This window comes from Dromiciops gliroides, chromosome 2 (assembly GCF_019393635.1).
Source record: "Dromiciops gliroides isolate mDroGli1 chromosome 2, mDroGli1.pri, whole genome shotgun sequence".
Lineage (NCBI taxonomy): Eukaryota > Metazoa > Chordata > Mammalia > Microbiotheria > Microbiotheriidae > Dromiciops > Dromiciops gliroides.
Genome location: NC_057862.1, coordinates 375,129,475 through 375,152,749, shown reverse-complemented (window position 1 = coordinate 375,152,749; position 23,275 = coordinate 375,129,475). Strand labels below are relative to the sequence as shown.

At 40.5% G+C, this 23,275-nt stretch overlaps 1 protein-coding gene across 1 annotated transcript in view; it reads left to right on the top strand.

The window, feature by feature from the left end:
- LOC122744182 (signal-regulatory protein beta-1-like) overlaps positions 1 to 23,275 on the top strand; it is a 32,393-nt gene that overhangs the window by 6,291 nt on the left and 2,827 nt on the right. Inside the window, exons 2-4 of the mRNA XM_043989594.1 lie at positions 430 to 777; positions 16,710 to 17,024; positions 21,445 to 21,771. Of these exons, the coding sequence (XP_043845529.1) occupies positions 430 to 777; positions 16,710 to 17,024; positions 21,445 to 21,771 (990 nt within the window). The remainder of the gene's footprint in view (positions 1 to 429; positions 778 to 16,709; positions 17,025 to 21,444; positions 21,772 to 23,275) is intronic.

Sequence of the window (23,275 nt, the reverse complement as noted above, 5' to 3'; positions counted from 1 at the left end):
AATCCAATTCAGTGCAAGTCATGATATTACCCCAATGTCATGGTCCTCCTCAAGAACAAAGGACAAACAACCACAGAGTCCCATTTCTATGGAGGGAAACAGCACAGACACATGGAAACAATACGAAGTATGCCTAAAATAAATAAATACAAAGCCTTTTGTCATTGACAGGGTGTGGAATGTGTATTGGAAGAGGGAAGAGGGCATGCCTTACATGGGAGGCGGTGCTCAAACTGAATTCAAACACGTCTGCCCAACACCACCTCTGGTTCCAGAATTTCGAGCCTTCTTTTTGACTCCCTCTCAGTTCTCCTCAGACCCAGAATTTGGAGGCCTCCCACATTACCCAAACTAGATGCAGACACACAGGCCAATATCCTGGGAGGGTCAGGACAGGAAAATGATGTTAAATCTTATCTATCTTTGTAGGATCCCAAGGCCAGGAGAGGTTCCAGGTGCTGCAGCCTAAGGATCCCATTTCTGTAGCAGAGGGAGAGACAGTCACCCTGAACTGCACAGTGCCTGGGACTCCACCAGCAGGACCAGTGAAATGGTTCAAGGGGAAAGGGCTCCAGAGACAGGAAATTTACAATTTTAAAGGCCACACCTCCCTGCGGATAAAGGCAGTAGCCCTAACTGCAAGAAATACAGACTTCTCTATCAGCATCAGCAACTTCACTTCAAATGACACAGGCACCTATTACTGTGTAAAGTTCAAAAAGGGGAATCCTGACACTGAACTTAAATCTGGTGGGGGCACCATTTTGTTTCTGAGTGGTAAGTACAGAGCCCCAGGAATCCTGTCCTTGTTCTGCTAGGAATGCCAGGCCCAGGAATCTAGCCAGAGAGGCCTCTCTTTTTTGAGTTGTCTTTTTTTTTTAGGCTAAGGAAGGAAAATAGTAGGAAAAGGGAGGTTCCATTTTCAGGACAAGGTACCCCAAACCTGGGAGGGTATGAAATATCCAGACCTGTGCCTTATTGGCCCTTCTTAAATCTATTCAAGGGACCTTAGCCTTCCCCTCCCCAAGGTTTTCACCTTTAACTTTTTTTTTTTTTGGTGAGGCAATTGGAGTTAAGTGACTTGCCCAGGGTCACACAGCTAGTAAGTGTCAAGTGTCTGAGGTCAGATTTGAACTCAGGTCCTCCTGAATCCAGGGCTGGTGATCTATCCACTGCGCCACCTAGCTGCCCTACCTTTCACTCTTTTTAACTTCTACTGGTCACTAAACCCCAGCCCAGGGAACTGGCTTCCTGGTGTAGGGGAGAATGATATCTTCTATCCCATAATGCTTTGGGAATCCCTCCTCCAAAGTCAGGTGATTAAGATCAGAAAGTCAGAGTTCGAAATCTTTTTTTGTTTCTTTGTCTTGTTTTGGTTTGGTTTGGTTTTTTGCTGGGTAATCAAGGTTAAGTGAATTGCCCAGGGCCCCCCAGAGTTTGAAATCTTGATGGTGGCACAGTTATGGGTGGTTTAGGGATCTAAAATATGACAATCCATGTGGGAGTGTGGGTTGAAAACAATTAAGAATTATAGGTCAAGGGGGGCGGCTAGGTGGCACAGTGGATAAAGCACCGGCCCTGGATTCAGGAGGACCTGAGTTCAAATCCGGCCTCAGACACTTGACACTTACTAGCTGTGTGACCCTGGGCAAGTCACTTAACCCCCATTGCCCCACAAAAAAACAAAAAACAAAAAGAATTATAGGTCATAGAAATTTTGGATATTGATGAACTGATGGGTGATGATGTTGGAGGGGACATTAACATACACATTAAAGGCCCCAAGTATGAAGGCCTGGGTTGGACTGGAGAGAATGGTGGTGAACCAGGTTCTAAATTCTTTCAGAAAGGAGGGGGACTGACTTAAAGGTCAATAGATCATATGGGCTAGAATGGGGACCATGTGATATGGTCACTTGACTTGAACCTCAATAGAAGAAAGGTGGCTGAGCCATCACAACAGAGAGTAGACTTAAAGACAATGAGGAACAAGCAGTGAGCCAACTCCTCCTGGCCCTGTGTGTCAGGAAACATGAAAGAAACACAACAAAGAGGACAAAGGATCATAGAGGCTGTCCAGGGCTGTGGTCTTTTCTGGAAAGCTGGGCTTTCATGTGTCAGATAATGTAGAACATGAAAAAGAGAAGGCAGGGTAATGGAAGGTTTGTTAATGATTGGGGCGGGGGGGGGGGGGATGAGGGAGCAAGGGTCAGTAAGGTTCAGTGGGAACAGAGGGCAGAGGAGGAAAGGCAGTGTGTGTGGGGGGGTACATCTGAAGGTCCTTCATCTTCCTAATAATAAGAGACAGCAATGCCTTTCAGACAGCTCAAACCGGATGCCCAGTAGACATCTTAAACTCACTATGTCCAAACCAGAACTCATTATCTTCCCCTAAACCTTCCCTCTGCCACATTCCCTATTACTGTGGAGGGCAGCACCATCCCTCCTTTCCCTCAGGCTCACAACCTAGGCATCATCCTTCACTCTGCACTATCCCTCACCCCCCTATATCCATGCTATGGACCAGGTCAGTCACTTCCACCTTTGCAACATCTCTTGAATGTGCCCCTTCTCTTCCCTGACACTGCCACCACCCTGGCTCATGCCACCTCATGCCTGGATTACAATAGCTGCTGCTGGGTCTGCCTGCCTCAAGTCTCCTTCACCAAACCATTCTCCTTTCAGCCTGTATATAGCTTGCCTCTATATATTTGTTTGTGTGTTGTCCCCTCCATAGGATTGTAATATTCTTGTGGGTAGAGGCAGCCTTTTGAATTTTTTGTATTCCCTAGCCTGGAGCATGGAGCTGTGGCCCTTTGATACACAAATCAGAAGGCATTCTTGGTGATAAGCAGGCCAGGCAGTTCAAGGCTTAAACAGAAACAATAAAGGGGATGTTTCAAAAACCTTAAAATGGGTCATGTCAGAGAGCCCCACAGCCAACAGTTAGGGGAGTCTCTGGAGATAAGGATGAGATCATCAAATGAAGTAGTATAGAGGGGGAAGAAAAGAGGGCCCAGGACAGAACCCTGAGGAACATCTATGGCTAGAGGGAGTTGTCAGAAGATCTAGCAAAGGAGACAGAGAAGGAGTGGTCAGATAGGTAGGGGGAGAACCAGGAGAGAGTGGTGTCAAGACAACCCAGAGAGAAGAGAGCATCAAGGACAAGACAATAATCCCGGCTGGAATATGTAACTCAAGGTCTCTGCTTCCTTAAAGAGAAATAATGAATTGAGGGAAATTGTGATAAGGAACCTGCTCCCAACAGCCCCCCATCATGGCTCTTCAGATTTCTTAAAGTCACAAGAGCCTCAAAAAAGGCTGGAAAATATGGTAGCCTTTGTTCCACTTTCCACCAGCTATGATTCATGGCCTGGTGTCCTTCTGGATTCTCTATTGACCCTTTTAAATACACTTGCAGCTTGCTTCTGTTTATTTAGATAGAGAAGGACAAAAAGGAATTGAAATTTGTCTTATCAGTGGATATTTCTCTCTCTCCCAGAAGCCTACAAAAACACAGTCTCAGAAATTGAAGCTTAGGAGCAGCTAGGTGGCTCAGTGGATAAAAGCACTGGCCCTGGATTCAGGAGGAACTGAGTTCAAATTCGGCCTCAGAAGCTTGACACTTACTAGCTGTGTGACCCTGGGCAAGTCATTTAACCCCAACTGCCTCACCAAAAAAACAAAACAAAACAAAAAAGAAATTGAAGCTTAAAAAACAATGCCCTGGGGGCAGCTAGATGGTGCAGTGGTTAAAGCACCGGCCCTGGATTCAGGAGTACCTGAGTTCAAATCCGGCCTTAGACACTTGACACTTACTAGCTGTGTGACCCTGGGCAAGTCAATTAACCCCCATTGCCTGCAAAAACAAAAACAAAACAATGCCCTGGGTGGTGCAGTGGATAAAGCACCGGCCTTGCATTCAAGAGGATCTGAGTTCAAATCTGATCTCAGAGACTTGACACTTACTAGCTGTGTAACCTTAGGCAAGTCACTTAACCCTCATTACCCCACCAAAAAATCAAATAAATAGATAGATAGATAGATAAATGAATTAATTAATTAATTAATTAATGGATAAATAAATAAATAAGTGAATGGATAAATAAATAAACAAACAAATGAACAATGCCAGGGGCAGCTAGGTGGTGCAGTGGATAGAGCACAGGCCCAGAATTCAGGAAGACCTCAGTTCAAATCTGGCCTCAGACACTTGATACTTACTAGCTGTGTGACCCTGGGCAAGTCATCTAACCAGCATTGCCCTTAAAAAAAAAATGCCTCTGAGCTAGTATCTGAGTCTCTCTTCTCTGTAGCAGCACTCGATATCTGAAGAGCCTGGTAGACCAGGACTAGAAGGACACTTTCTAAAATAGTTTCTATTCTAAAAACCTCTTCCTGACAATGGGAAGGTATCTGTGTATGGCCAGGTAGGAAGAATGGGATGGGGTTAAGAATTGGGGCTGTGGTTTCTTCAGTGACAGGTCATAGTAAAAATGCCAGTTGTTTTTCATGTAGCACTTTAAGTCTGAAAAATGAAGTGCTTTTTAAATCACTTCTTACATTTGATCTAATGGCAGAGAGTTATTTATCATGAAACTATTTCCAGCCAAACCATTTGCCCCTTTGGTATCTGACTGGAAGAAGAGAGAAAGCATCAATCAGACAACTAATTTCTCCTATAACTCAACTGGCTTCTCCCTAAAAGGCATCCCCTTCAGGTTTAAAATGGGAATGAGCTCCCTGCCCTCTGGACCTGTGTTTTCCCTGGTGGAGATGTTTCCTACAACCTCACCAACACTGTGCAGGTGTTGCTCTGAGATCATTTGTGAAGTACATCACAGTCATTACAAAATCCTCTGCATGGGGAAAAAAGGGTAGTCATATATTATGTGAGATCAGTGAGTTTACCAGAGCCAATCCCCAACTCTACTATGGTGAGAAGAAGAAAAAGGAGAAGGAGGAGGAGGAGGGAGGAAGAAAAAGAGGAAGAAGTGGAGGAGAGAGAAAAGAAGGAGACAGAGGAGAAGAACAAGAACAAGAGGAGGAGGAGGATCAGAAAACTTAGAATTTGACAGGAATTTAGAAATCATCTAGTTCAACTTCCTCATTTTTTGTAGCATTTGAAATTAATTCTCCAGGGTTAGGCAGGTAATAAAGAAGCAGGATTTGAAAGATCTAGGTTCAAGTTCTGGGCCTGTCATTTACCACGGGTAGGTCATCTAAGTGACTGAGTATAAGTCATGTCACTTTTCTAAGCCTCAGTTTCCCCATTTATCCAATAGGGATAATAACCCTTATACTAACTACCTCGCGGAAAGCTACAGTGAAGAAGTGAGGAAGAATATTATGTCAGAGGTGAGCTATGATTATTTCTTGGATAGGACAAGGAACTCTTGGCCAAAGAGAAGATTCATGTATTAACAATCAATTGGGATCAGGAGCCCTGAGGCCTTCATAAGAGAAAAAGGAAGCTATAGTGTCAATATTAACATACATATTAGTGTAAAAGGTTTTTTTTTTTACACTTTACAACAAAAGTTAAATAGCCTAGACTCCTTTGGATACACAGGGGATTTTCAATATAAGTATTTAAAACAAAGCAATGTATAAGCCTCATGCTCTAATTGTCTAATTTTCAATACTCAACAAAAGTTACTCTGAAGTATTAAATATGTAGCGTCACAAAAATTTCTAAGTCCAATGAAGAAAAGAAACAGCAAAGTCTCCAAGCTGAAGAAAATAGGTTTATTGAGAGAGGGCCTATCTCACAATAAAGCCAGCCTCTGGCAGGGGTAAGCCTGCCAAAAGACCCTGAGCCTAGGGATCTGGTGGGTTTTATACCCCAACAAGGCTTAAATGCTTATATACCCTATTAATTTTAGACACAATTCCACCCTTATTATCTTCTGAGCCTATGTCATATGGTACAGAATATGTGCATTTATAAATGGTCATGTGATGTTTAAAATCTAAATTGTGGTCGCCAAAAATCAGAAGCTTCAGCTCCAGTCTAGCCTAGAGTTCCAGCCTGGTTGGGTTCTTCCTGAAGTCCTCCTCCACAAGCCTGCTTTAATCAGGAACACCCTAGCAAGCTGTTTGTGGAAGCTTTTTATAGTTCTGGAACAGAGCCGGTCCTTACACACTGCTTCAAGGTGATTGGTTGGCGTCATCCAAATCCATAGGCTTTGAAGGTGTTCTCAAGTTGAATTCACAGTCTAGTTTCTGAGAACAATACCTTCTTAAGAGATAGCCAGGTGTGATTACAATCCAGTTAACTTGAAGTAGGCTTAATCAGCAGTCAATCACTCTCACTTGATTCAATCAGTATAGATTAATCTCCAGGTGGGTCTTTGAGTATCTGCTAAATCCCATTATTTCATCACAGTCATCATCTAAAAAATCATGAACATGAGCTTAGGGGTGCCTCATCATGACTAGCAGTCAGCCAAATGTACAATATTTGGGGCAAATTCCTAAAATCAAACAATCTTCAATGCTGATTGGTTAGAGATGCTATTTTTTGGTGCTTCATTGACCATTTAATCATATTACAAATGGACTTCTTATGTTGGTCAAGGGACAAATTTACAGTACATAAGAACATATTACATAATATCTACATAATTTGTTACATTACTATTAGTTTCAGCTACTAAAGAAATAGGTAAAGCACATTAAATCACATTCTTTTAGTCAAAGAACTGATTTGTAGGTTAAATATTGATTATTACCATAGTTAAATCACTTATATTTAAGGATTGGGGAAAATCTCACTCACAGTAGTGGGGAGACTGGCCAATAAGAGCCCAGTCTTTAAAGTATGCTTGGATTTGCCTTTCCTGGTGAGTTACATATAGTATGTGCTAATGTTCCCTATTGACTTTTAATTCAAAATGTGGCACTTGGGAAGCTTGTTCCCTTCCATCTTTGCATAAGATCTGCACCTGTGCAATCAGGAAAAATCTTCTAACTCTTTCTAGGAGAGCTGGAAAGATCCAGGACTCATAAGTTGATAAGCATAAACTGGGTGTATATAGAAAAGGAGTGATGCACCCAGAGATGTGCTGGTAAGTGTTTAACAACTGGCACTTTCCCAAAAGTTACGCTTTCAAGTTTAATCTGCATTATCAGTACTTTCTCCATCACTTTCTTAAATTTAGACAATCAACAAAAACATTAAACCAAGATTTTATTGATAGCATCTGACAATTCCTGAGGGTACAAAAGCTCATCCTAAACATTTAATAATTTAAGAAACTCCTTTGCTCTCCCAAGGGGGTCTGAGATGTCTCCAAAGCCCTGGATCCATCACTAATGTTGGATCACCCTTTCAATCTTTGCTCCTTTGCTATGCTAGGAAACAGCAATTCTTGTGAGATCCTGCATATGTGTTCTTGGGTGCTGAGTTCATCATTAAATATAGATCCCTGAAAAGCTGGACAATCTAAAGTGGCCTTGAGCCATTGGACAACCCTCTCCCTTAAAGGACTGCACATTAATTGCTAAGTAAAGATCAAGCAAATGATTACATAGCAAATGTTTCAATTTACTCTGTCCCCTGGTCCAGGGGCTAAAATGGGCTAGTGAGATGAGAGCTAACTTCTCTCAAGGGCATAGCAATTGTTTAGGCAAAGATTAACATCAGGCTCCTTCCTTGGAGTAGGTTTTACCATCCTGGGTTGCTAATAGTTCTTAATAGAAAAGAGAAGTTTGAATAGAGGTAACAGGGAATCTATGGTAAAGAATTACATTATCGTGTTGTAATTCACTAATTTCAAGGAAAAGCCAATATGGCAGAGTAGAAGCAGCAAGCAAGCCAAATACTTGCAACATTCCCCTTGAAACAACTTTAAAATAATATCTCATTCTGGAGATGTAGAGCCAACAAAATGTCAGGACAAGACATTTTCCCAATGTAAGACAACTTAGGAGGTCAGCAGGAAAGGTCTGTGACACTGGGGTGGGCCTTGGAAATGGCCATGATAGTTGCAGTAGCTTCAAGAGCTCTCAGTCCAATAATAATAAGGTTGTTTGACAACTGGTCAGAAAGAGATCAGTTTGCTGCCACTAAGTATAACTGGTACTTATTGGCAACACTATTGCCCATAAGCAGTTCTGAGTTGCAGTTCTAACACAGAGAGGAGAACTTGGAGCCAGTCACAAGGGAGCAAGGGCCCTGGTCACAGTTCCAAGGAAGAGAGGGGCACTAGTACTTTTGGCTATAGGAGAGGAGATGACCTGGTCACAGACCCAGATCCAAGTGGAACACTAGCACTTCCAGCTACAGAAAGGCAGAGGATCTGTCACAATTCCAGAGCTGAGAGGAATGCTATTTGCTTGTGGCTATAGAGGAGCAGGGGCCCTTTCTAGGTATAGACTAGCACATAGACAAGGAGAGCAGTGACCACACCTCTCCCCAGATCATACCACTTTGGAAACACTAAAAGTTTGCAGACTCCCAGAACTGACTCTGAAAATAGCAGCATAGAAAAAGCCTGAAGTTGGGACAAAGCCTCCTCATCCCACCAGAGTAGAGACCACTCTTTCTTTTTTTTTTTTTTTTTAGTGAGGCAATTGGGGTTAAGTGACTTGCCCAGGGTCACACAGCTAGTAAGTGTTAAGTGTCTGAGGCCGGATTTGAACTCAGGTACTCCTGACTCCAGGGCCGGTGCTCTATCCACTGCGTCATCTAGCTGCCCCGAGACCACTATAACATAAAGTTCAAAGGCAAGAAATGGTATAGAAAATAAGCAAACGACAACAAAAAATAATTTAACCATAACAAGCTACTATGGTGGTAGGAAAGACCAAGAAACAAACTAAGAAGAAGGCAACAGTATGAAAACAGCTACAACCAAAGCCTCAAAGAAAACTGTCAATTGGATACAGGCCAACTAGAATTACTGGAAGAGTTAAAGAAAAAATAAGAGTGGTAGAGAAAATATTTAGGAAAGAAATGAGGCTGATGCAAAAAAATATATATGAAAAGAGAATTAACTTCCTAAAAGAGGCACAAAAAATACTGAAGAAAAGAAAACCTAAAAAACAAAATTGGCCTAATGATAATGAGGCACAAAAAATACACTGAATTTTAGATAGAACTCCTTAAAAGGAAGAATTGGCCAAATGGAAAAAGGTTAAAATTTTCACTAAAGGAATAATTCCTTAAATATTAGAATTGGGCAAGTGGAAACTAGTGACTCCATGAGACATCAAGAAACAATAAAACAAAGTCAAAAGAATAAAAAATAGAAGAAAATATGGGAAAACTCATTGGAAAAATAGATTGAAGAGATCTGGAAAAGATATTGAGAGATGATTAAAGAATTATTGGACTACCTGAAAGCCATGATAAAAATAAGAGCCTAGAAATCATATTTCAAGAAATTATCAAGGAAAACTGCCTCAATATCTTAGATCAAGAGGGTAAAATAGAAATTGAAAGAATCCACCATTTGCCTCCTGAAAGAGATTCCAAAAGGAAAACTTCCTAGAATATTTTGGTCAAATGCCAATGTTTCCAGTTCAAGGAGAACATATTGCAAGCAATTAGAAAGAAACCATTCAAATACCATGGACCTACAGTCAGGATCGCACAAGATTTAGCAGCTCCCACATTAAAGTAATGGAGGGCCTAGATATTCTAGAAGGCAAAGGAACTAGGGTTACAATCAAGAATAACCTACCATTAAAACTAACTATAATCCTTTAGGGAGAAAAATGAATATTTAATGAAATAGAGGACTTTCAAGCATTCCTGATGAAAAGATTAGAGTTGAATAGAAAATTTGACATTAAAACACAAGACTACAGAGAAGCATAAAAAGGCAAACATGAAAGAGGAATCATAATTCCATTAAAATAACTGAAGTACCAGTAATTAGATATCAGAGTGGATTAGAAACTAAAATTAAACAATAAATTGTTTGTTAGGGGGTCGTCTTGCTTTTATTTTTTTCACTTAATAGTATTTTTGTAATTACATGTAAAGATAGTTTTCAACATTCATTTTTGTAAAATTATGAGTACTGAATGTTTCTCCCTCCTACCAATTCACCAGTTGGTTCAATTGGACACAATTCACAACTCTACCAATAATTCATTAGTGTATCTATTTTCTCCTCATCTTCTCCTGCATTTGTCATTTCTGATAGGTGTGAGGTGGTATTTCAGTTATTTTAATTGGCATTTTTCTAACTGATAGTAATTTAGAGCATATTTTCATATGGTTATGGATAGCTTTGATATCTTCTTCTGAAAACTTCTTGTTTATATTCTTTAGCTATTTATCAGTTGGGTAATGGCTCTTATTTTTATAAGAAATGATACCTTTGCTTGATTGATGAGGAGCAATGGGAGGTACTCCAAAGAGATGGCCTTTTATAACAGGGCTGAAGGATAAAACTCCAGTCTATTGTTAGAGGGTTCTGCTATCTAAATAGATACATGACCATTTCATTAACACAAAATTGCTACAAATTTGGGCCCTATTGTATAAAATTTCCTCACAGATGTAAGCCAAGGCTACACATCAAAATAGCCACTGAAGGCTAAGGACTCCTTGGGGTTCTAGTGCTTTGCCCCAAGGGAGTTTCCTCTGGTTCTCTTCCTCTGCATGCTTGGAGGACATAAAAATCTAACATCACAGTATAGTGTATCCTCCTGTGACCCAGATGGTTAATCTTTCACCATTTTAATTTATTATCTGAAAGCAATTTCAAAGGGGAAGAGAAACTCTTTCCAGGAGATTGGGAAGAGCTGCTGTTTTCCTGATCCTGTAGATCAGCTGATCTCCCTTCTTGCTTGAAGTAATGGGAGAGTTGAGCCTATCTCTACCTCCCTAAAGGTGATGGTTAATAAGGCAATGACTTGGTACAAAGAAGAGTCATTCATCTGAAGTTTAGTGAAGGAAAATCTCAGTACTCAGATGAAAGACACTCCAAAGAGATAGAGGAAGTGGATTTTCAAAACTACTTAATCTTGAAAATAAGCACAAACCAGAACAATACTTCTTGCAATATTCAGGCAAAGAGCCAAAGAAACAGTGATTGTGCGTTTGCTGGCACCAGATGAGGCCTGTGCAGTCAGGGCCTGTAAACAGCAACCATCATGCTTAAACTCAACTGTATCAATAGTGTCCCTAAAGGAGTAAAAGAAATCAGTATTCATGTGAAAACAATCACTTGCTACAATCCTATAGAAAGAAGAAACCTGACAGTCTCAGCCAAATAGGGAAATTGGACATCAATTTTTGACATCAGAGTCATTCCTTAAAAATTAATGAAACAGGGGCAGCTAGGTGGCGCAGTGGATAAAGCACCGACCCTGGAGTCAGGAGGACCTGAGTTTAAATCTGACCTCAGACACTTGACACTTACTAGCTGTGTGACCCTGGGCAAGTCACTTAACCCCCATTGCCCTGACCCCTCCCAAAATTAATCAAACAACAAACACTTGCTTAAGTGTTTGCCTGACAGCTACTTGCCTGATACTGTGCTAAGCACTGGAAATATAAAGACAATTTAATAATTAATAATGATAGCTGGGGGGGGGCAGCTAGGTGGCTCAGGGGATAGAGCACCAGCCCTGGAGTCAGGAGTACCTGAGTTCAAATCCGGCCTCAGACACTTAACACTTACTAGCTGTGTGACCCTGGCAAGTCACTTAACCCCCATTGCCCCGCAAAAAAAGAAAAAGAAATGGTATACTCCTTTCTATTCCCACTTAATTTCCCCCAAAAGTCTATCATATCTAATTTTTCTAAGATTCTTTTCACCTTCTTCACTTCTTAATTATTTTGTACTAGATACATCTAACACTGAGGAGGGAAAATTGAAATCCCCCACTATTACAGTTATACTGTCTACTTCCTTCTATAATTCATTTAACTTTTCCCTTAAGAATTTGGATGCTATGCCATTTAATGCATCTATGTTTAGTATTGATATTTCTTAATTTTCTATGGTGCCTTTTAACAAGAGATCATTTCCCTGCTTATTTGTTTTCATTAGTTCTACTTTTGCTTTTGCTTTGTATGAGATCCTGATTGCCACCCCTGCCTTTTTTACTTCAGTTGCCCCAGTCCTTCATTGTAACTCTCTGTGTCCCTCTGTTCCAAGTATATTTCTTGTAAACAACATATTGTTGGATTCTGGTTTCCAGTCCATTCTGCTATCAAACCTCCATTTTATGAGTTACTTCATCCCATTCACATTCCCTGTTATTATTTTTTTTTTTGAAAAAAAAAATTTTTTTAATGTGTTTCCATCTGTTTTCAGATACTATCAGTTCTTTCTCTGCAGATGGGCTGCAATCTTCATAAGTCCCTCAGGGTTACATTGGATCATTGCCTTGTTGTTATTATTATTAACTGTATGTTTCCATCCATCATATTTTCTTCTGCTGATACTTTTCTCTCTTTTTATCCCTTCTACAATCTGTTTTACTACTGACCACTGCCTTCCTTTATGTACCATCCCTTTTGTCATGCCTTTTATCTCTTTCCCCTACATTTCCCTGTTTGTTAAGATAGATTTCTATACCCAATTGAATGTGTGTGTATATTCCCCCCCTCCCCTTTTTTGTGGGGCAGTGACTTTCCCAGGGTCACACAGCTAGTAAGTGTCAAGTGTCTGAGGATAGATTTCAACTCAGGTCCTCGTGAATCCAGGGCCGGTGCTTTATCCACCTAGCTTGCCCTCTGGCCTATTCTATTTTTTCCTATTCTTTTTAAAGTATTTTTTTCTACAGAATTTTGGTTCCTCTTTTACCAAGCTATTGATTCTCTTTTCATAATGTTCTTGCATAGCTCTCATTTCTTTCTCAATTTCTCCTCTACCATTCATCTCTTTCTTTAAGTTTTCCAAAAATTCTCATTGGGCTTGGATCCAATTAGGATTTTTTAAAGTTTTTGGTAGCTATTTTCATATTGTTATCTTGAGAGTTGATGATTTGATCTTCCTTGCCACTGTAGTAGATTTTCATGGTCAAGTTCTTTTTGTTTTCATTTGTTCATTTTTCCAACCTCTTTCTTTATTTTGAACTATAAGTTAAAATTGGGCTCTGCTCACTTACAGGTGGAGAAGCACTGTCCCAAGCTTCAGGTTTTTTCCATGTTGCTGTTTTTATAGATAGTCCTGGGGTTCTGAAAGTTTTCATTACTTCCAAGGTGGTATGATCCAAGAAGTGTGGTCACTGCTCTTCTGGTCTGTGCTCTGGTCTTTACCTAGGAAGTGCCAAAGCTCCCCTGTAGCTGCAAGTACTAGTGTTTCTCTTGGCTCTGGTACTGTGACCAGGTCCCTTGTTCTCCTGCATCCATAAGCACTAGTGCTTCTCTTCTGGAACTGACCAGGGTCCCTGCTCCTTTGTGGTCAGACAAACATAAGTGCTCTTCTTCTCCCTGGATCTGTGCCTCAGAACTACTTATGGGCAATAGAGTTGCCAAACAATGCCAGTTGCCAAACAATGCCAGCTGCACTCAATGTCAGCCAAGGGCTCCCTGTAATCTCTTTTTGACTAGTTTTCTGACCCCCTTACCATATTTGGGATGAGAGCTCCTGAAACTGCTGCTGCCCTTATTGCTTTTGCCCCCTTCAGGGCTGCCTCCAAGGTCCAGTACTGGTACTGCTGCCACATTGAGCTTGCCCCCATTCTAGTCTTACAGACCTCTCTTGCTGAACTTCTAACTTGTCTTTAAGTGGAAAATGTTTCACTCTGATTTTTTTCTTGTCTCTTCTGGTCCAAAATTTTATTTGAGAAGTTATTTTCAAGTTGTTTTGAAAGGAATGTTGGGAAGAGTTTGGCTGAATTGATGCCTCTACGCCAACATCTTGGCTTCACCTACTTGAAGAGTCATCTTGAGGAAGATAGATAAAACTTGTTCTCTGGCCTCAGAAAATACAATTAGGAGGAATGCATGGATACTGCAGAAGTAAATTTCAACTCATTAGGAAAAACATCCTAATTAGAGCTCTTCAAAAGGGGCTTGGGCTGCCTTAGGAGGTCATGAGTTCCCCATCACTGAAGATTATCCCGAGTGTCTGAATAATCACTTTTGAAGAAGTTGTAGGGGAGATTCTTGCTTAGGTATGAATTTGGTATAAATTATCTTAGAGGTGCCTTCAAACTCTGAGATCCTACAGGTTTAGAGTATTGTGGGTGACCAAGAAACACAGGCATCAAGTATAGACAGAATTTTTTTTTTCTTTTTGTGTAATTTTTTTTTAATCAACAGGAATTTTTTCTCTACCTTTTACCTCAAACTTCCCAACTCAGTAGGGTGGAGAGGAAAACATTTGCAATAAATATGCATCATCAAACAAAAACAATCCACAAAAATTCCCATAATGACAGTGTCCAAAAATATATATCTCATTCTGCATCTTAAGTCCATCAGTTGTTTTTTTTTTTGAGTCCATCAGTTCTTTCTCAGGAGAGGGGTAACCTGCTTCTTCATTGATCCACTAGAATTGTGCTTGGTCACTAAATTTTTCAGAGTTCTTAAGTCTTTCAGAATTATTTGTCCTTTAAATATTGTTATTTTAAAAATCATTCTCCTAATTATGCTCCCTTCACTCTAAATCAGTTCAAATAAATCTTCCCAAGCTTCCCTGAAACCATCCAGATTCATATACTTACTAACTTTGTGATTCTGGACAAGTCATTTAACCTCTGTTTGTCTCAGTTTCCTCATCTATAAAAAGAGGATAATAATATCACTTACCTCAGAAGGTTGTTGTGAGATATCAAATGAGATAATATTTGTAAAAAAGTGTTTAGCACAGTGACTGGTACACAGGTGCTATATAAATGCTTATTCCTTTCCCCTTTCCCATCCCCTTCATCATTTCTTTTTTAAAATTTTGTTTCATCAAATATTCTTAATCACATGTAAAAAATTTCAACATTCACTTTTTAAAATTTTTAGTTCCAAATTCTTTTCCTTCCCATTGATCCTCCTCCTCCCCTTGAGAAGGCAAACAATATGTCAATTATACATGTGACATCATGCTAAACATATTTCCATATTATCCATGATGCAAAAGAAAACACACACAAAACCAAGAAAAACAAAGAAACTGAAAAAAAGCATGCTGCAATCTGTACTCAGAGTTTTATCATTTCTCTCTCAAGAGGTGGATAGCATTCCTTTTTCATCATGGGTCCTTTGGAATTGTCTTGGATCATTATCTTGATCAGAGTAGCTAAGTCTTTCACAGTTGACTATCATTAAAATAGTGCAGTTACGGGCGGCTAGGTGGCACAGTGGATAGAGCACCAGCCCTGGAGTCAGGAGTACCTGAGTTCAAATCCGACTTCAGACACTTAACACTTACTAGCTGTGTGACCTTGGGCAAGTCACTTAGCCCCAATTGCCTCACTAAAAAAAAAAAATTAAAATCTAAAATAGTGCAGTTACTATGTACAGTGTTTTTCTGGTTCTGCTCACTTTACTTTGCATGAGTTCATATAAGTCTCCCCAGGTTTTTCTAAAATCAGCTTTCTTGTCATTTCTTACAGCACTATAGTATTCCATCACAATCATATACTTAAACTTGTTCAGCCATTCCCTGATTGACCTTTCATAATTTCTTTTTTTTTTTTTTTTTTTTTTTTTTTTTAGTGAGGCAATTGGGTTTAAGTGACTTGCCCAGGGTCACACAGCTAGTAAGTGTTAAGTGTCTGAGGTCGGATTTGAACTCAGGTACTCCTGAATCCAGGGCCGGTGCTCTATCCACTGAGCCACCTAGCTGCCCCAACCTTTCATAATTTCTTAAGCACAATAATATTCTATCATGTACTCTAATTTGTTCAGTCACTTCCCTTATTATCCAGTTCTTTGCCACTACAAAAAGAACTGCAATAAATGTTTGGGGTCCTTTTTCCTCTTTCTTGGATCTCTTTGGGGTTTAGACAGTATAGAATAGTGGCATGTATGGGTATAGACAGCTTTTCCAAGAAGTTTAGTGAGAGAAGAGACATGAGATCAGAGAATTGTGGGTCTAGATCTATAGGAGATCTTAGAAGATTTTTAGTCAAGGCTTTCATTTTAGAGATAAGGAAAATGAGGCGCAGGGACAGTTGAGTGACTTGCACAGAGCTTTATAAGAAGTAAAAAAAAAAAAAAAAAAAAGGGAAGATTTGTACCCAGGCCTTCTGACTCAAGAGGTGTGTTCTTTCCACAGTTTTTAGCTGAATAAGGTAGAGGAAGCTCCTTCTTAGGACTGAGGAGAACTAAGCATATTTTCCTTCCCCTGATACTCTCAATAAAGAAGTACTACATAAAAATAAAAAAGAAATACTTTATATAAGTGAAGTTTATGGCATTCATAGACTTGCCATTTTCTACTGTATTTATAGGTTTGATTTGTTGAGGGCGGGGGAGGTTGGAGGAAAACAGGGTTAAGTGACTTAGCCACGGTCACATAACTAGTAAACGTCTGAGTCCAGATTTGATCTCAGGTCCTCCTGTCTCCAGGGCCAGTGCTCTATTTACTGTGCTACCTAACTGCCCAATATTTATAGTTTTTAAAAAGTTTTTTTTCTCCCCTGAAAGCGATAGAGTATTAAAATGAAGGCAGTCAGCAATAATTTAAAGAATCAACTAAGAAACTGAGCATTGGTAATGATTCTTTTGTATTTATTTGGTATTTTATTAACTTTATTTAGGATTTTTATTTCAATGTATTTATTATTTCTATGACCAGCCAAACCTTCTGTACCTGTGGTATCTGGCCCCCAGGAGAGAGTAAACATTAAGCAGATGGAGAATTTCACTTGTAACTCAATTGGCTTCTCTCCCAAAAACATCACCCTGAAATGGCTTAAAAATGGGAATGAGATCCTGACCCATTGGACCAAGGTTTTCCCTGAGAGTGACAGTGGCTCCTACGGTGTCACCAGCACTGTGCTGGTGAAACTAGAAGCTAGCGATGTCCGCTCCAAGGTCATCTGTGAGGTGAATCACCGCATGTTACACTCTCCTCTTCGAGGGACAAAGCATCTGTCAGACATTATCCGAGGTAGGTGATTCCTCACTCTGTGCACATTCCCTACTTCCTATCCTATTTTCCCTACTTGATTCTGGGACATGGACCTCCTTGAGAGCAAGGACTGTCTTCTGCCTTTCTTTGTAATTATTCCCATTTTACACTTGGGGAAAACAAGACAAACACCCTTGCCCAATTAGTATCTAAGGCCAGATTAATTTTTTTTTTGGTGGGGCAATGAAGGTTAAGTGACTTGCCCAGAGTCACACAGCTAGTAAGTGTCAAGTGTCTGAGGCCGGATTTGAACTCAGGTCCTCCTGAATATAGGGCCAGTGCTTTATCTACTTCACCACCTAGCTACCCCCAACCCTGTCTGTATTTCTCTCACCCTCTCTACCCTCTCTACTACTTCCCCTGTGCTATGAGCCCCACTAGAAGACATCACACTGGGACCTTGAGTGTCACCCAATCATCACTTGGTACTCAACTGCTAATTACAAATATTTTTCCTGTTCCCTGATCAACTCCATTGGACTCCTTCTTCTCCTTCAGCCCACTTATACTATGTTATGACTTCTCTGTTCCCACTCAGCAAAGGACCTTATTTCATGCTTCACTGGAAAAAAAATGAAGCCATCCATCATGCTCTTCCATTCATTCCCAGTCTCCAATTCCAGACTTTCGATCACCTTAGCATCATCCACAGACTCTTCTGTTCCACTCTTGCAGAACAAGCTGGCTATTCTCCTTGCCCACCAGCAAACTTTCTTCTTGTACCCTCGATCCCTTCCCCTATGGCCTCCTTTGGGAGCCTGTTTCTTTGTCCACATTCTCTCTCCCTCCTACATTTTCGACCTCTTCTTCTATACTCACTCCTTCCCTGCTGACTTCAAACTTGCTCAATTGTCTCCCATTCTTTTTTTTTTTTTTTGGCGGGGCAATGAGGGTTGAGTGACTTGTCCAGTGTCACCCAGCTAGTAAGTGTCAAGTGTCTGAGGCTGGATTTGAACTCAGGTCCTCCTGAATCCAGGGCCGGTGCTTTATTCACTGCACCACCTAGCTGCCCCAAAATCTCTCCCATTCTTAAAAAAAACACCTCCATTTTACCTTACCATTCCCTCAAGCTGTTATCCCATATCTCTTCTTCCTTTCACAGTCTATACTCTTTCATAACCAAACCCAGGAAAATGCTGTCTACCTGCTTTCAATATCTCTCCTACCTCTCACTTCTCAACCCTCAGTAGTATAATTCTAACTATTAGCTCTTCTGAGTCACTTATGTGACCATTCCCCTGGTCCAACTTCACCACCTTACTGAAACTATTCTCTCCAATGTCTCTAGCAATCTTGTTTTTCCCCCACAAAATCATTTTTAAAATTTTTTTCCAGTAAAGGTAGTTTTCAACATTCATTTTTATAAGATTTAGAGTTCTAAATTTTTCTCCCTCCACAAGACAGCAACCAATCCAATATAGGGTTATATATGTACAATCCACAAGTACTCTTTTTTTTAGTCTGTGTTCAGTCAATATCAGTTTTTTCTCTGGAGGTGGATAGTATGCTTCATCATTAGCCCTTTGGGATTGTCTTGGATCATTGTATTGCTGAGAGTAGTTAAGTCATTCACAATTGCTCATAGAACAATACTGCTGTCACTGTGCACAATGTCCTCCTGGTTCTGCTCACTTCAGTATACATCAGCTCATATGAGTCTTTCATGGTTTTTCTGTAATCATCCTGCTTGTCATTTCTTATAGCACAATAATATTCCATTACAATCCTATACCACAGCTTCTTCAGTCATTCCTCAATTGATGGACATTCCTTTGATTTCCAATTCTTAGCCACCACAAAGAGTTGCTATAAATATTTTTGTACAATTTCCCCCTTTTCTCTTTTTCACACCCTTCTAGACACACTCCTTCCTGACTTTTTGTGGCTCTTTTCCTACCTGTCAGACTGAACTTTCTAGCCTCTTTTGCAGGTTCATTCATGTCTAGCCATCTATGTATGAGTGCACCCTAGGGGTATCATCTTCTATCTCTACACTCTCTCTTAGTGTTCTTATCCATTCCTGTGAATTTAACTATCATCTCTATGTAAATGCCTCCCAAACCTACATATCCAACCTTTATCACTCTTTGGGGCTCTAGTCCTGAATCTCCAACTGCCTACTTAACATCTCTGCTTAGATGGCCCATAGGTATCTCAAATTCAACATGTCTAAAACAGATAACATTATCCTTCTTTATGGTCCTAGCCCTCCTCCTAACTTCTCTGTTCCTATTGAGGAAACTAGCATTCTTCTAGGCACCTAGATTAGCAACCTAGGAGTCACCCTTGACCCTTACTCTTATCTGCCTACTATATACAGGACTGTATGTCCTCCATTATGCCAAGGCTTGTCCATTTCACCTCTGAATCTCTCACCTTCATCCCCTTCTCTCTTCCATTGCTTATCCCAGTGTAGAGCACACAGTAGGCACTTAATAAATGTTTATTGACTGACTATTCTCTCTAGTCACACCATAACTACCTTAATCCAAGTCCCCATCACTTCTTTTTTTTTAAAATGAGTCAATCAGGGTTAATGACTTGCCCAGGGTCACATAGCTAGTAAGTGTCAAGCATCTGAGGCCGGATTTGAACTCAGGTATTCCTGATTCCAGGGCCGGTGCTCTATACACTGCACCACCTAGCTGCCCCTCCCCATCACTTCTTACCTAGCCTTTTGCAGTAGTCTCCAATAATTGGCTTCCTTCTCTCTACTTTTTCTCCTTTCCCAATACATCCTCCAAAAACCCATGAAAGTGATATTCCTATAGCACAGGTCTAGCCATGCTATTCCCATTGCATAAGAAACTTCAACAGCTCCTGATTGCCTTAAGGTTGAAATAGAAACTTCTGTAATTAGCATTTTAAGGTTCTTCCCAATTTGGTTCCATCTAACTTTCCCAGTGGGATGCATATTAAATTTCCTCTTGCATTTTTTGCTCCAACCATGCTAGGCTATTTACTGTTCTTCCTACATTCCAGCTTCCACCTCTGTGAGACCCTACATCACTGTATTTATTTTGTAGATATAACATATATATGTATCTATGAATGTGTTCTCTTAGTGTTCTTATCCATTCCTGTGAATTTAACTATCATCTCTATGTAAATGCCTCCCAAACCTACATATCCAACCTTTATCACTCTTTGGGGCTCTAGTCCTGAATTTACCTTCCAGAAGGTAAATTTCTAGAAGGAGGGACTGTCTCACTTTCGTATTTGTCGCCAAAGCTTCTAGCACAGGACCCCGTACATAAGAGGTGCTTATTAAAAGCTTGTTGGTTGATTTATTGACTAGAGGAGGGATGTGGCAAGAGCTAACAACTATGAGAAACTAGACTCTCATCTGGTCATACTTGTCCACTTCCCCCAAAGAGCCAAGTTTCTGCAGACCAGAACAGTCAGAGAGACTGATACCTATTAGTTGAAGTGCTGAGCATCTGCTTCCTTATCTAGTTTTGCTATCACTTGTGTCTTCAAGAGTTCCTGGGACTTTCTTGCCCTTAGCTGATCCATGGACAAAGGGTTCCCTTCCCGAACATAAAACACAGTGTAACCCCTTATGTTTAAGAACCATTAAGGTCAGTCTACAGCCTTGACAGAGATGATTAACTCCTCAGTGGACCTCACATGTGCTACAGAATATCCTGAAGACAAGAAGAAAGGGACACAGGATGGCCATGTCACACCCTGATACATGTTCTCCTGAGCCATTGGCTTTGATATCATATCACAACTAGATCAGTTTCCTGTGGGCATGAGCTGTGCCTTTTTCCTGAAGTCCTAAACAACCTGGTATCATCCTAGGAAAAGGTATTCCTTCCTTATCTCTTCATCCCTGAAGAAGAAATTCTCCTTAGCTACAAATTCATATATCCTATGCTGGTGTCAGAGAAAGCAGATCATAGGAACTGAGACAGGAAACTTAATCTCTCATGTCCATGAAAAGTCAGTCCTTGAATCCCACTGTGAAGAACATATTATTAACCATATACTCAATGAAAACAGCCCAAATGGATAAAGTTTGAGCTTTGGGAAGGAAATGGGCAATTGAGAGAAAGGTATAGACTCCATTCTTGATGCTTTTCAATCAATTCAGGTCAACAAACATTTTTGCAACAAATGATGTGCAAGACACTCTGATTATGTGTCAGGGATATAGAAAAAAACAGTCCCTGTCCTCAAGGAGATTACAGTCTAATGGGAAAATCTACTGGCCCTGATGTTAGGATTCCCCATTTTGACTGGAGGACACCTACCACCAGTGCAGTCCTGCACTGTTCTTTGTTCGTTCCCTTTTTGGTTCTGTTCCCATGCCTTTGTCTCTGTGATGGTCCAAAGCACTGGAGACAGACAGGTGCTCACTTGGTTAACCCAAGACCTTTGCCTTTTCTTCTAGTTCCACCTAAAGTGAACATTTCTTCTCAACTACTTTCCAAGAACCATACCAAGATCACCTGTCTTGTGATGAGGTTTTACCCCAAAGCTGTGAGTATCATCTGGCTAGAGAATGGCACTGAGATTGAGAAAGGGAAGATAACTGAACCCACAGAGAACAAAGATGGCACCTACAGCCTCAGCACCTCACTCCTGATCAATACGTTCAGTCAAAAGGAAGTCCAAGAGATCACTTGTCAGGTGTTGCATGATTCCCAGACTCCAATCAGTGCTAGTAAAACATTAGGAGCCCGACCTCCTTCTGGAACTATGGATAAAAAAGAATCAGGTGAGTTCATCTTTGCTTTCATAAGGAGACTCTAACTCTGCTGCTTGATTTGGAAAGAATCAGAGTGGGTTCAGCTCTGGGGGTCTATTTGGACCCAACATGGCTGTCCCGACCAGGAGTGGTGATGAAATTGTCATTAGTAGCATTTTTCACATAGGTACAAGGGCTTTTTAATTACAAAGCCCTTTCAGATCCACTGTTTCATGTGGTCCACATCGCCACACTGTCCTGTGGCAGGGCAGTGGCTAGGAAGTGACTCGCCCAAAGCTACAGAGCTAATAAGTAACAGAGGCTACACTCTTTGATCCCTCATCCAGGGTCCATTCTACTATTACAAGATATCAGTAGAGAGTGCAATAGAGTGCTGGACCTGTAACTCAAAGGATTATTGTAAGGATCAAATAAGAAAATATTGTAAAGTATTGATGGCTACATTTATTAGAATTCCCGTAACTGTATTAAAAATCTGTCTTGGGGCAGCTAGATGGCACAGTGGATAGAGCACCAGCCCTGGAGTCAGGAGTACCTGAGTTCAAATCTAGCCTCAGACACTTAACACTTACTAGCTGTGTGACCCTGGGCAAGTCACTTAACCCCAATTGCCTCACTAAAAAAAAAAAATCTGTCTTAACATATCAGAAATCCTTATGGTAACAGAGATTGAACCTGAGAAGATGGACAAACAGGAAATCCTAAGAACACTGAAAGCACAAAACAATCATGCTTCTCCTGAGACATTTGGAAATTTATGGCCCTGCTAGAAACATTATTATTTTCTGTCTGCCTCCACAACATTCCTAGACACATGGGGTCCCATGGACCTTCCAAAAGACATCACCATCTGTAAAAGACCTCTCCTGTTTCATATTCCCTTGTCACATTATTTGCTTTTAAGGTTTGAACTATCAGACTGATTTGTATTTTGCAAATGGAATTAAGAGCATCCTGTTATAAACCAGGAAGCAGGAAGTTAATCAATCTGAACCTAGCTGATCCAGGGACTGAATAAACCAACCCCACTGCCTTCCGACCGCTTAAATACTCTCCTCCAAACTCTGTGGAAGCTCTTGAGAGATTTCCCATACATTGTGTGTAATTGGGTTGCTGAGAAGAATAAAAAATGGGGACTTGTCTATAACTGCTTCACTCCATTTTTCAGTGGGGAACAGGTTTCAGGTTAACAGGAAATAGTATAGTGTTTGGCATATAGTAGGCACTTAATAAATCTTTCTTTCCTCCTTTTTTGGGTAGGAAACAGAATTCACCAGTGTCAAAGGGCCACCATAATTGTTTTTATCACAGTGTTAATACTTAATTCATTAAAGAGAATTGAACCAGCATGTCACATGTTTTTGTATGGTAATACAAGTTAGCTAGGTGGTGCAATAGATGAAGTGCTGGGTCTGGAGTCATTAAAACTTGAGTTCAAATCCAGCCTCAGACATTTACTAGCTGTGTAACCTTGGGCAAGTCACTTCACCTCTATTTGCCTCAGTTTCCTCAT